Here is a 13,056-nt window from a genome sequence, read left to right as displayed (position 1 = left end):
CATGTGTGTATGTTGAAGCGGGGAGGAATCATACCTCCACTGGCGTATTCCATCACAAGGTACAGTGTCTTCTCTGTCTCGATCACTTCAAAGAGTTGAACTGTAGATATGAGAAAAAGGTAATAAGTGTATTGACCAACCAATTGTTGTTATATGATTGGTTCAGGGAAAACCTAAAAATGTAAATTCAGCAAATAATTGAAATCTATATTTATTCAAAATGTTGTCTTCTCATTTGTGCTAGCAAATATTCAAATATGACACACCAGATTTGTCATGTTTTTTTTTCTGTCATTTTAGAAATTCAACAGTCCAACATGAAGTAAAATATATACATATTAGACAAAAATCTTAGAAAAATAGAAAGGTTTCCTTGTCAGCTAACTGAAATAATAAGTTGAAGTACTAAAGTTACTAAAACTGAAATAAAAATAAAGCTAAATAGATGAAAAAAAACATTGGAATGACAAAAGTACATAACAAAATTACTTAAACTTCAATTAAATGAAATTGAAAACATGAAAAATGAAAATAAAAGCCAATTCAAAATATTAATAAATAGTACATAATACTAAAACAACACTGCTTCAGATGCAGATAATATAAACTTCAGAGAGTGTGTTTTGAGAGACCTCAGAATGTCAATATGGATGAAAAGGATGAAATTAAGACATTTTTACTCAAAAGCATCTAAAATACTGACCTATGTTTGGGTGGTTGAGGCCCTTCATGATCCGTACCTCTCGAAAGAGCTGAGAAAAGATAAAAAGAGAATGTAATCAGTAAAATCAGCTATAATTTTTGTTTATACAACAACAAGAACATGGAGAGTATTATAATTCGTAATATATCACTCAAAAATAAATTTTGGATCCCTTATTCAGTCATGTTTAGTGGTTGATAAAGTCATCTCTGTCAGACATGCTTTTATTGATTATATTAATAAAACGGAAGCCGCAATAACTCTTCAAAGACTGACAGATGGGTATTCATCAGTTGTGCAAATCCATAAATACCATTTACACCAAAGTCCATGATAAATACAAAACACAGCCCACACTCTCTGTGATGCAACCCATGGTGCCGCCTGCTCGCAGACCAGCCTGTCCTTCTAACAGCAGTTAAATTGAACGGAAGAGGGATCAAGCCAAAAAAAGACCCATCTTGTGACCAATCTTTCTTTCTGTTGTCTAGGACATCAGAGCTATGCTGCAGTGTGTCTGCTGCTGAGAATCATGGTCTTGAGGTACAAGGTTGAATCGCTGTTATGCACAAAGAATCCTTCCCAATTTGTAACATTTCCTTAATGTAAATAATGACAGTATTTTCATTTTTGTGTGAACCATCCCTTCAAGTTTAAGAAGCTAATGGCCAGGATGAAATGACAAACAAGGTGGGTGAGAACCGTCTGCTGTTTGAAAGCAGAACTCGATTGCTGCAAGGACCTTGTATGACAAAAGGAGAGGGGCGGAGAGACAGAGTTAAAGAGAGAAGTGACGAACCAAGAAAAAGCGTGACTAAAAGACAAAGAGTCATGAAGATTACGAGTGCACATGAGTCTGACAAACAGAAAGGGAAGGTAAAGGAAAGAGAATGAAAACTCATAATAAGCGGCATGTGTCGACGGCTGACAGACACGACACCGTTAGAGCTAATTCTTCCCAAACACACTCAGTCACCCTGGGAGAAAGTCCAAATGAAATAGAGAGAGAGAAAGAGGCCATGTTTTCATTTGTCCTGTTTTTGTCCTCATTCACTGCCCTCTGTGCGTCCCATCAGTTAGTTTCCATTTTCCATTCGCTTTCAATTCAGGAGCTTGTGCTGCTTCACTTTTCCACCCCTGGGCCACAATCATAGGTTGACAAAAAGCATCACAACACAAAGCTCAACAAACTGATACGAAATCGGGCCAAGTTTACTTTTCAGAGCAGTATAAACACAATGATTATGAACACAGTGGCTCTGTTCCAAAGCCTACAGAGGCAGCGTTTTGAGGAATCACATGCCCTCTCAACACAAAGACAACTTAATTATGCTCTTATACTTAGTTTTGGAAACCTTTTAAGACAGAATCCTACGTATTCAGAATGCACTGTGATGAGCTCTGTAAAAAAAAAGCTAACACTTTAGTTTAGGGTCCAATTCTCACTATTAACTAGTTGCTTATTATCATATTGCTAGGATATTGGCTGTTTATTAGTACTTATAAAGCACAAATTAATGCTTATTCTGCATGACCATATTCTAGATGCCTTAATCCTACCCAATGCCTAAACTTAAAGGCGCCCTAGATTTAAAAATTGAATTTACCTTGGCATAGTTAAATAACAAGAGTTCAGTACATGGAAACGACATACAGTGAGTCTCAAACATCATTGTTTCCTCCTTCTTATATAAATCTCATTTGTTTAAAAGACCTCCGAAGAGCAGGAGAATCTCAACATAACACCGACTGTTACGTAAGAGTCAGGATCATTAATATGTATGACCCCAATATTTGCATATGCCAGCTCATGTTCAAGGCATTAGACAAGCCAGTATTAATTTCTGGAGCTGCACAGCTGAATCATCAGACTAGGTAAGCAAGCAAGGACAATAGTAAAAAATGGCAGATGGAGCAATAATTACTGACATGATCCATGATATCATGATATTTTTAGTGATATTTGTAAATTGTCTTTCTAAATGTTTCATTAGCATGTTGCTAATGTACTGTTAAATGTGGTTAAAGTTACCATTGTTTCTTACTGTATTCACGGAGACAAGAGCCTTCGCTATTTTCATTATTAAACACTTGCAGTCTGTATAATTCATAAACACAACTTCATTCTTTATAAATCTCTCCCACAGTGTAGCATTAGCCATTAGCCACGGAGCATAGCCATCAAAATAAACACTGTACTTACGCGATTAGACATGTTGCATGACGAACATCTTGTAAAGATCCATTTTGAGGGTTATATTAGCTGTGTGAACTTTGTTTATGTTGTTCAATGCAAGCGCGAGCTCCGGGGGCGGGGGAGCAAGAGAATTTAAAGGGGCCGTAGTCTGAATCGGTGCATAGTTAATGATGCCCCAATATAGGCAGTTAAAAAAATTAATAAAAAAAAAATCTATGGGGTATTTTGAGCTGAAACTTCACAGACACATTCAGGGGACACCTTAGACTTATATTACATCTTTTGAAAACACGTTCTACCGCACCTTTAACAACTACATTACTAACTATTAATAAGCAGTAATTGGAAGTTTGAGGCAAAAAGTCATAGTTAATGGTTAGTTAACAGTGAGAAGAGGACCCTAATCTAAAGTGTGACCAAAAAAAAAAAAAAAAAAAACCGCAAAAGAGAAATTTAGAATTTAAATATACATACACTATATATTCAGCCTAAAACTTTATTTTACTCAATACTTGTGTGATATGTATTTTATAATTATATAATATTAAAGGTGTTATTTCAGTACCATTGAGATGTATATCTGTTTAGTTTTTTATTTCAGTTTTAGTTAATTTGGTAAATAAACTAAATGAAAATTGGCAACTATCTGAAAAAAATGTCTTATATACAGTATATATATATATATATTTCAGTTAATGTTAATTGAATTTCAAAAGAAATATTTGGTTTTAGTTTTAGTTAACAGTGTCCCATTAGCTGTTTAAAACTTAGGATTGCAGTACTCAGAACTATGTTAAAAACAGTTCAGCCAAAATTTACCCAATATTTGTGTGCTATGTATTTTTATGATTACATACACAGTATCACGTTGTTAGCTTAGCAACATGCTAATATGGTTATTTGTGAATCAAGTCTCATATGTAGAGAGTTATTTGTGTGCTATGCAGTTGCGTTGTTTCCTATGTGGAGCACTCCAAATCAGTCATGTATTAGGTCGTATGAAGGATAGGATGCTCCCTTAGAAGGCAGCTGCCCAAGTAGACAGCAGGCAGCAAGGCCACTCAGTAGGTTTTGGGAAAAAAGCTAATGATTACCTACATTTCTTGATTGCTAGTAGAGCTTTTGAATAATGAAGGCCTATTTTGATGACTAAATTTCCAAAACGTTCGTATTTCTGTCTCTTCTGAAAGGCCTTTTCAAGACATACGACCTCATACGGCTTTATATTTGGCTGGAAGGAATTCCAGTGAAGTTCTCTCTAGATTTATACTGTCTGCATGCTGACAGCCCCCCGAGGAGTTTTGTTTTGCTTCTCGATGCACATACGCCTACCTTTGGGCATAATTTGTTCTAACAAAACCGGTACAGAAGCAGGTTTGCCCTTTATACATCAAACACACTCCAGATAACATTAAGATCAAATTGCCATTGCATGTATTTTGAGAAACACAAGGCCTGTTCGGTAAAGTCAAAGAGATAAAAGATCTTGACATGGTGTCAAAAGCAAGTAGGACTAGTTTTTAGACGCTACAGTACTAAAAAATATATTTTTAAGAGTTGAGTTGACAACATGAATTGGACAGATTATGATAACTGAGGTTTCTCGTGTACATTCTGACAGAAATTATGAAATACAATTTTGATTTCTACATTTTCAGAAGAAGTCAAGCACTTCACTTTAAACACAAAGGCAAAATTTGAGGTACTATAGCGAATGCGGTTCTGGTGGGACACACCAACAGTAAGCATCTGTTTAAGGTCACTAATCTGTTTGTTTTACGCATGTACGACTGGCACACACAAACACAGATGCTCTCAAATGCGAATTGAACTGATCAAGGCAGACAGGTTACATAATGACCCTGCTAATGCGAAAGACTCTGAGCCAGCAGCACAATCACTGTACACAGAAAAGGAAATCGAATCCACTTTCTCATCCCTTCTGTTACAGAGACTAAGTGCTGAAACAAAACAGAGCTGTTACATCACTATTATACACAGGTTATTTGTCTCGAATTAACTCCAGTGTGCCTCTGTTTTCACAAGTGCATTAAAAGTTCAATATATCCCGTGAACCAGCAGGTAAGCAATGCAAAAATGCAAATACTTGTTTTGTTTTATAGTAAAAATGTCAACATCAAGGTCAAATAACTGTTCAATTGCATGCATTGATCAATCGATCACAATAAGACCAGAAACAGTACATTAAGTTATTAAAAAAGGGATGATTTTAATTATCACTAAATAATGATTTGCTGCTCAAACATTTCTTGTTATTATCAATGGTGAATTAGATGTGCTGCTTAATATTTTTGTGAAAATCATGACCAACATGATTTTTTTGATGAATAAAAAGTTCAAAAGAACAGCATTTATTTAAAACAGAAATACTGTAACAATGTAAAAGTCTTTACTGTGATTTGTGGTCATTTTAATGCGGCCTTACTGAATAAAACCTGTAATTTCTTTAAAAAAAATATTACTGACCCCAAACCATATGTTGTACATTTACAGTATATTGTTCTACAGATGTTTTTTTTTTGTTGTTTTTTTAGATTTCTTTCTGTAAATAAGACATAAGAATAGGATCTTTTGCAACATGCATAAGTGACCTTGTCTTTTCAATTTGGAATGTGGAAGTGTATTTCTTTTGCTTTTATGAGCAGTCATTCAAGATGAATCATCACATGACACCAGGGGTATCCTGAGACAACATCAAACTTCACCTGGTACACACACACATACACGAACGGCCCCTTGAGAGTGGTTATAATTGAATTGCACATCAGCTGTTCACCTGAGCCCTAAAGATAACCATCAGATAATCCAGCCCCTCCCTCACTCTCTTTCCTCATGCATCTCTCCTGCTTTTCCTCAAAGACAGGACTTCCTGGTTCATTTCCCAGGCTCTGGCCTCACGTCACCGTTGCTATGGTGACCTGGTATTAAAGCAGGGACTTATCTCACCCCCTAAGTCAGGCAACGCTCCCTCTGCACCTGATGTAAAACCTGCCTCTGCCCCTACATTACTACTCTGTTTCTACCCTTCTCTCCTGTTTCTACTTTCCATTTTTCATGTTGTTGACTTCCAGACAGTGGTAATCAAACCCTGAATTGATCTACTTCCTTTTTTCTTCTTTTAGAGAGAAGAATTTGCTTACAAAAGATCTCTTTTCCTTCTCAGTTTCCCTCTGGATGGCATTGTGGGTGAATGAGGTCATGTTGGTGGTGCTGGACGCAAACATTTGTCGAGCCCAGAGCGTTGTTTGCGCAGGACCACCTCACCTTGACCCCACTGCAGGCCTCTCACCAGTTAATCCAGGCCTTTTGCTGGGAGCCTGATTGAGCAGCATTTACAGATGCAAAGAGCAAAAACCATAACTGTACATTTGCCGTTAAGTTATCATACTTATAAAGAAATGCACAAGCGAAAATAATCAAAATACCCATGGGAGGGTTTACAGTGAGCATTCACGCCAAAAACACAGAAACTCTAGAGTAGAAAAGTTTAAGAGATCAAGTCCAAACATGTAGAGACACCTCTTTATGCATCACAGTAAAAAAAATAAAAACAGAAAGATTGTTAGGTTACAGAAATGAAGTCACATTGTGAAATATAAACCGGCACTGTGATGTAAAGTCGAGTTTTTTTTATTTCTACATTTCTACTATTTATTTCACATTTAGTTTGAATAATTTTAGTACTAGAAATAAATTAAAAATAAAACTGAAATAAACTAAGTTTAAGTTAAATTTTTCATCATATATTTATATTTTATTTAAACTTTATTTTAATGAACGCAAATAATTCTGGTGTCCCCAGAGTGTGTCTGTGAAGTTTCAGCTTAAAATACCTCACATAATTTATTATAGCCTATCAAATTTGCCCCTATTTTGGTGTGAGCAAAAACATGCCGTTTTTGTTTCCCTTTAAATGCAAATGAGCTGCTGCTCCTGGCCCCCTTTCTAGAAGAGGGCGGAGCTTTAACAGCTCATGCTTCGGATACTTAACAACAACAAAACTGGAGAATCTCATGCAGCCAAAATTTCAGAAATTGTCAGTAGCAGTGTTCAACCTTACATTGTTCGAGTCCGACACTGATGGAGAGACAACTTTTAGAATGCAACTGGATGTTTTTGAATGGTTAGTGGATACATTTATGTAGTTGTTGTGGAGTTATCTAGATTAAACTCATTGACTAACATGTACCGTCATGTTAATCTTTTGCGCAAATTTAGCATTACTGACCCTCATTTGTGACCCTCAAGCAGTCTGGCGTAAAATATTTGCACAAATATATAACACTTTACCAACTTTCTTCTGTAATGAAGCAGGATTTTGGACCTATAAGATTTCATTGAGTGACACTTCAGAAGTAAAAACCAAGAAACCAATATAATGTCCATTAGCCCGTTGCTTGTCATACACAAAAACCTAGATTTACATGGAAGAGATAGCTTTAATCTCCTCACATCTGGTGTTAAGACAAGGTGTGTCACTTTACACTGAGGCAATCCTTCAGTATTAGGCATATTTCTTCATGCATCAGATCACTGAAAGTGTCGAATAACCTCAGTTTGCCCTTATGAAGCTCATCAGTCAGACATCAGCACATCACAGCCGTCCACATCCCACTGGGAATCATTTTTCATCTGTGTCTGGTTCTGTCCAGGCCGTCCTCTTTCCACACCGTCTCCAACTGCTCCACTGAGAGGGGGTGAAATATGCAAATCGGAGGCTTGACATTTTTGCATGTCTGAGCAAGAGAACAAAAACGCCCACGCAACACTTCTGACATCAAATAATAGCTATAACAATGAATATTAGCATGTGAATTATATTTTTCCTCAGATCACTGTTGCATAATTCCACAATTAAAGGGATAATTTACCAAAAAAATTAAATTCTCTCATCATTTTTTCATTCTCACGTCGTTCAAACCTGTATGACTTTTTTTCTTTTGTGGAACATAAAATAATATACTTAGAACGTTGGGGTCCAAACAGTATTGTTACCACCAGGTTTGGAACAGTGTTTTATATAATTTATATTTTATTTCACTTTTTTGTTTAGTTTAACATACTAAAATAACTAAAACTAAATAAACTAAAACAAATAAATACAAATTATAAAATTTTACAGACATTTTTAAAAAAAATGACCAAAACACACAGCAAAATTACTAAAACTAACGAACAAAATCTATAATAGCATATCAATGATACTAAAATAATGACCTGAGGGTGAATAAATGATGACAGAATTGTCATTTTTGGGTGAACTATCATTTTAAATATTATGGAGAGATGCAACACAATGGCTGATTGAATCTTACATCCATATGAGACAGTTCAGAATCTTTAAACTGGATCACATTTTGGAAGTCTTTGACAAGGTGCTTACATGGGTGCCACATTTTATCCAAGTCTGATTTTATCCAATCTGAAGACATTGTAAGAGCCTCTCAAGAGGGAAAGAACAGTTCTGCATCGCTGCATATTCTACAAAACATCTGCAAGACTTAGAAGAATCATCTTTGGCTCATGCTGTTCCCATAGGATAGTTTTTTTCAGAGTGATTGTCAGTAATGGCATTCTCATATGGCCGCAGTCGCCTGTCATTCTCTGTACACCATCTTAGTCTCACCTAAAGATGTCTAACATTCGGTCAATCTCACAAACACACAAACAAGCAGTCAGCCGAAGCCTGTAAGAATTTGCCATTGAGATGTGAAAACAAAACAGCGAGAGTATCGAGAAACATTGCAAATAAAGTGACTCATTCACATATATAAGTGATTTTACCAAAGGAAACACTTCAGGATTTCAAAGTACTCCTATGGCTCCCAGGCAATAGTCCATGCCCACGCCATTTCCCTAGCATTGATCTGGAGCCCGGTGAGTGACAGAGAGAGAAAGAGAGCTGGATCACCACAGAGAGCAAAGCAGATGGTCTCATCAGGGCACACCAACAGCTCAGGTCAAAGCTGCCTCTGGGGGGGCTGAACATCAGGACAGGAAGTGCCAGAGAAAAACTTCGGTGTACCCAGAAGCCTCATGGCCGCTCAAAGTGAGGGGGCACATCCCAAAGGAATATTTTATTGCTCAGTGCTCTTTCAAAGCTCTGGAGATTAATTGGAGATCTCAGCTGTCTTTAATGCATGCATCAGCTTGGTCTGAATTCTTTAGGAGAAATGAAAACATACTATAAAATATATGATCATTTGGACTTCTATCAGATAGAGTTTTGACTGCAGATTTTGGTATCTTTGCAAATCTGAGCACAGTCTGAGACATTGCTGAGACGTTCTCTGAGAGTGTTGGGCTCTTTTTCTCAGGAGAAACATCTGAGGAGGGGGAAACTTTCTGCTGGTCTCCATTTGCTCACAATTTGTATATATAATGTTAATATAAATATATAATAATAATATATTTTATATTCTATATAAAAAATGTTTAATATCATAAAGTTGCACAATTACTGTAGGTAAAAAAACAATTTGGGGAATTTTTTTGTCTGTTATGCTCACCAAGGATGCATTTATTTGATTAAAAATATGGTAAAAATGGTAATATTGTAATATTACTACAATTTGAAATATCCGTTTTGAATTAATATTTTAATATTTTGTATTAATATTTTATTTAAATTCTATTTTAAAGTGTAATTTATGTATTCCTTTGTTGGCAAAGCTGAATTTACAGCATCATTACTCCAATCTTCTTCAGTGTCACATGATCCTTCAGAAATCATTCTAATATTGTGATATGCTGCTCAAGAAACATTTCTTATTATTATTATTGTTGAAAACAGTTATGATGCTTAATATTTTTGTGGAAACTGATACATGGTCTCTGGAGATTTTAGTCTCCGAATGTAACAGTCTGAGTTTTGTTCTGCTTAGTTCATGTTTAGAGTTTGTTATTCTTTGGTCACATGTTCCCCTTTGTTCTCAGTTTCCCACCACTTGTTTGTTGTCATGGTTCCTGATTTGATTAGTGTTTGAGTTCAGCTGTGTCTTGTTAATTAGTATCGTTAGATCTTCTGTTCACTGTGTATTTAAGCCCTGTGTTTGTTCAATTCCATTGTCAGTTCTCTGTGTATACCTGGTTGTTCTGTTTGTATTTCCTTAGCCAAGAGTGTGTTTCAAGGTCTTTAAGTCTTTAAATAAACCTCACTGCTTGCAATTAGATCCTATTCCTCATCCTTTGCTGCAACCAGCGGTTACACCGACACTGACTTGCAAGAGAAGAAATTGTTGAATGCATTCCAAGGTAGGAAGACATTAAGGCACGTCCGAATCCACAGTTAACATCACTTCCTGCCTGCTGAGATACCTTCACTTGATCTTTTTTTTTTTTTTTTGAAGGCAGCATAGATGTATTCTTCGCTGCCATTAATGTCCCACAATCCTGTGCTTTCCATTCTGTGACATCTGGCGTCTGAAAGTTTAATAAACCTACTAATTATTGTTTTAATATAGTGTATTAATATTTATTAACTTTTAAATTAATGTAATTTATTACATTTCTTATTATGTCAGTTACAAAAAGAATCGTCAATCAAGTTTATATTGTTTTATCAACTCCATGTCATCACTCCAATGAATCATATCTTCATTGGAAAGCGTGTGTCTCCTCTTCTTTGCTGCCATCTTGTTACTTCTAACTAGGTAAGGAGACCTCTCCAGCTCTCCTAAATTCTTAACACTTAAACTTTTATAAATCCTACTTATTCTTAAGTCTATGAATAAGAGTAGAATTATTCTTAGAATTTTGACACACTTAAGTCTAAAATTTTACTCTGAGCGGCTTTATACATACGGGCCCTGGACTGCAGGCAGGCCAATTCAGCACCCGGACTCTTCTACAACAAAGCCATGCTGTTGTAATAGCTGCAGTATGTGGTTTTGCATTGTCCTGCTGAAATACACATGGCCTTCCCGGAAATAGACGTCATCTGGAGGGAAGCATGTTGCTCTAAAACCTTAAATACCTTTCAGCATTCATAGTGCCTTCCAAAACATGCAAGCTGCCCAAATCGCATGCACTCATGCACCCTCATACCATTACAGATGCTGGCTTTTGAACTGAATACTAATAACTCGCTGGAACGTCCATGATCTCCAACAAGACCACTTTTCCACTTTGAAACAGTCCATTTTAAATGAGCCTTGGTCCACATGACACGACGGTGCTTCTGGACCATGTTCACATATGGCTTCCTTTTTGCATGATAGAGATTTGGTTGGCATCTGCAGATGGCACGGCGGATTGTGTTTACAGACAGTGATTTCTGAAAGTATTCCTGGGCCCATTTAGTAATGTCATTGACACAATCATGCCGATAAGTGATGCAGTGTTATCTGAGGGCCCGAAGACCACGGGCATCCAATAAAGGTCTTTGGCCTTGTCCCTTACGCACAGAGATTTCACCCCGTTTCTCTGAATTTTCTGACGATGTTATGCACTGTGGATGATGAAATTTGACATTAAGGAACACTGTTTTTAAAGTATTCCACAATCTTTTAACGCACTCTTTCACAGTTTGGAGAGCCTCTGCCCATCTTTACTTCTGAGAGACTCTGCCTCTCTAAGACATCCCTTTTATAGCTAATCATGTTACAGACCTGATATCAATTAGCACGTAGCAAGTAGCAATTAGCAAGTAGTTGCTAGATGTTCTCCCAGCTGAATCTTTTCAAAATGTCTTGCTTTTTCAGCCATTTGTTGCCCCCATGCCAACTTTTTTGAGACCTGTAGCAGGCATCAAATTTGAAATGAGCTCATTTAGTGGATAAACGTGTAAAATTTCTCCATTTAAACATTTGTTATGTTATCTATGTTCTATTGTGAATAAAATATTTGCTCATAAAATTTGAAAGTCATTTAGTTTTTATTTTATTCAAATTTAAAAAATGTCCCAACATTTCCAGAATTTGGGTTGTAAATGTACGTTTTTGACCAACATTATCCATTTCTGATACCACTTCTAGCGAGAAATGACTATTGTAGTAATTAAATATTTGCTTAGTTATCACCAAAGCTTGCTCTATTTTGCTGTAGATCATTAAACCGTTACGCTGCCTCAGAAGACTCTCCGAAATCAGTTTTGTGAGGTACTTTTGTGTGGAAATGCTGCCTACAAAGTCAATGCTTAATAAGGCAGCGAGGCAACAACTTAGCTGCCTACGTTTTTGGACACAGTCGATGTCTCACTTATCTGACACACTCATCTGAGGTCTTGGAGTCTTTACTAATGAGCTGATGAGCTGAATCAGGTGCGTTTGATTAGGGAGACATCTAAACTGTGCAGTGCTGGCATTACTCCACGACCAGGTTTGGGAACCACTGTCCTAGATACATACAACACACAATGCCCTACAGTGCCAGAAATAGTGATAATCTCATAATTGATGGAGCTTACATAAGTAATCCATAAGTATTTGGAGTTGATCAGAAATAATCTTGAAGTGTTAGGCAGTGATGCATCCCCAGTGTGACTCATAAATGTCAAGTTTACTTCATCTACTTTTCTCTTTGGAGTTTATCTGGCTCTGCCTGTTAGCGCTCTTCCAGCAACTGCTCTCATTAATGATTTAACAGTTATAATGACCACATACATGGATAATATGCACTAAACTGAAAAGATTTTAAGACATTGAAGTTACTAATAATTGTATTTTGTAGGGATGCACCGATGCCAATACCAGTATCGGTATCGGGCCCAATACCAAGCTCATGTACTTGTACTCATAATCATAAAAATACCCCCGATAGCAAAGACTGATACCTCACGTGACATAACTGACAGAATTTTACGTGCACAGAGACACCAATGGCAGCAGCAGAAAAATGTCTGCCTCAGGGGTGTGGAAATACTTCAAAATTATTGTTGACCACCCACACATTGCGAACTGCATGCAAATCACGCTGAATGACACAGACCAGAAATGCTCTCTCGTGTGCTCTCTCTCTTTCTTGCGCGCGATCCCAGTTCTCTCAGACAGCGCGCGATCAGTTCTCCTTGCGCCAGAATGGTCAAATGCACAAATAGTTGTCAAAATGTCCATCGAGTGGAGTATTTCATGTAAATACATTCGTTATGGCTTAAGTGGACGTAAACAGGTGGGTGAAAACCCGATATGTGCCAGTA

The 13,056-nt window shown here is 36.8% G+C and overlaps 1 protein-coding gene across 8 annotated transcripts in view; it reads right to left on the bottom strand.

Annotated features, from left to right (window-relative positions):
- Positions 1-13,056, bottom strand: part of mark4b (MAP/microtubule affinity-regulating kinase 4b) — a 50,536-nt gene that overhangs the window by 19,566 nt on the left and 17,914 nt on the right. For all 8 annotated transcript variants that reach the window (XM_067364766.1, XM_067364773.1, XM_067364765.1 and 5 more), the window contains 2 exons: positions 704-752; positions 35-100 (listed from right to left, as the gene is read on the bottom strand). In XM_067364766.1, coding sequence (XP_067220867.1) covers positions 35-100; positions 704-752 — 115 coding nt within the window. The remainder of the gene's footprint in view (positions 1-34; positions 101-703; positions 753-13,056) is intronic.

Source organism: Chanodichthys erythropterus, chromosome 17 (assembly GCF_024489055.1).
Source record: "Chanodichthys erythropterus isolate Z2021 chromosome 17, ASM2448905v1, whole genome shotgun sequence".
Lineage (NCBI taxonomy): Eukaryota > Metazoa > Chordata > Actinopteri > Cypriniformes > Xenocyprididae > Chanodichthys > Chanodichthys erythropterus.
Note: the sequence above shows the minus strand (reverse complement) of the source record. Positions and strands in the feature narration are given on the sequence as shown.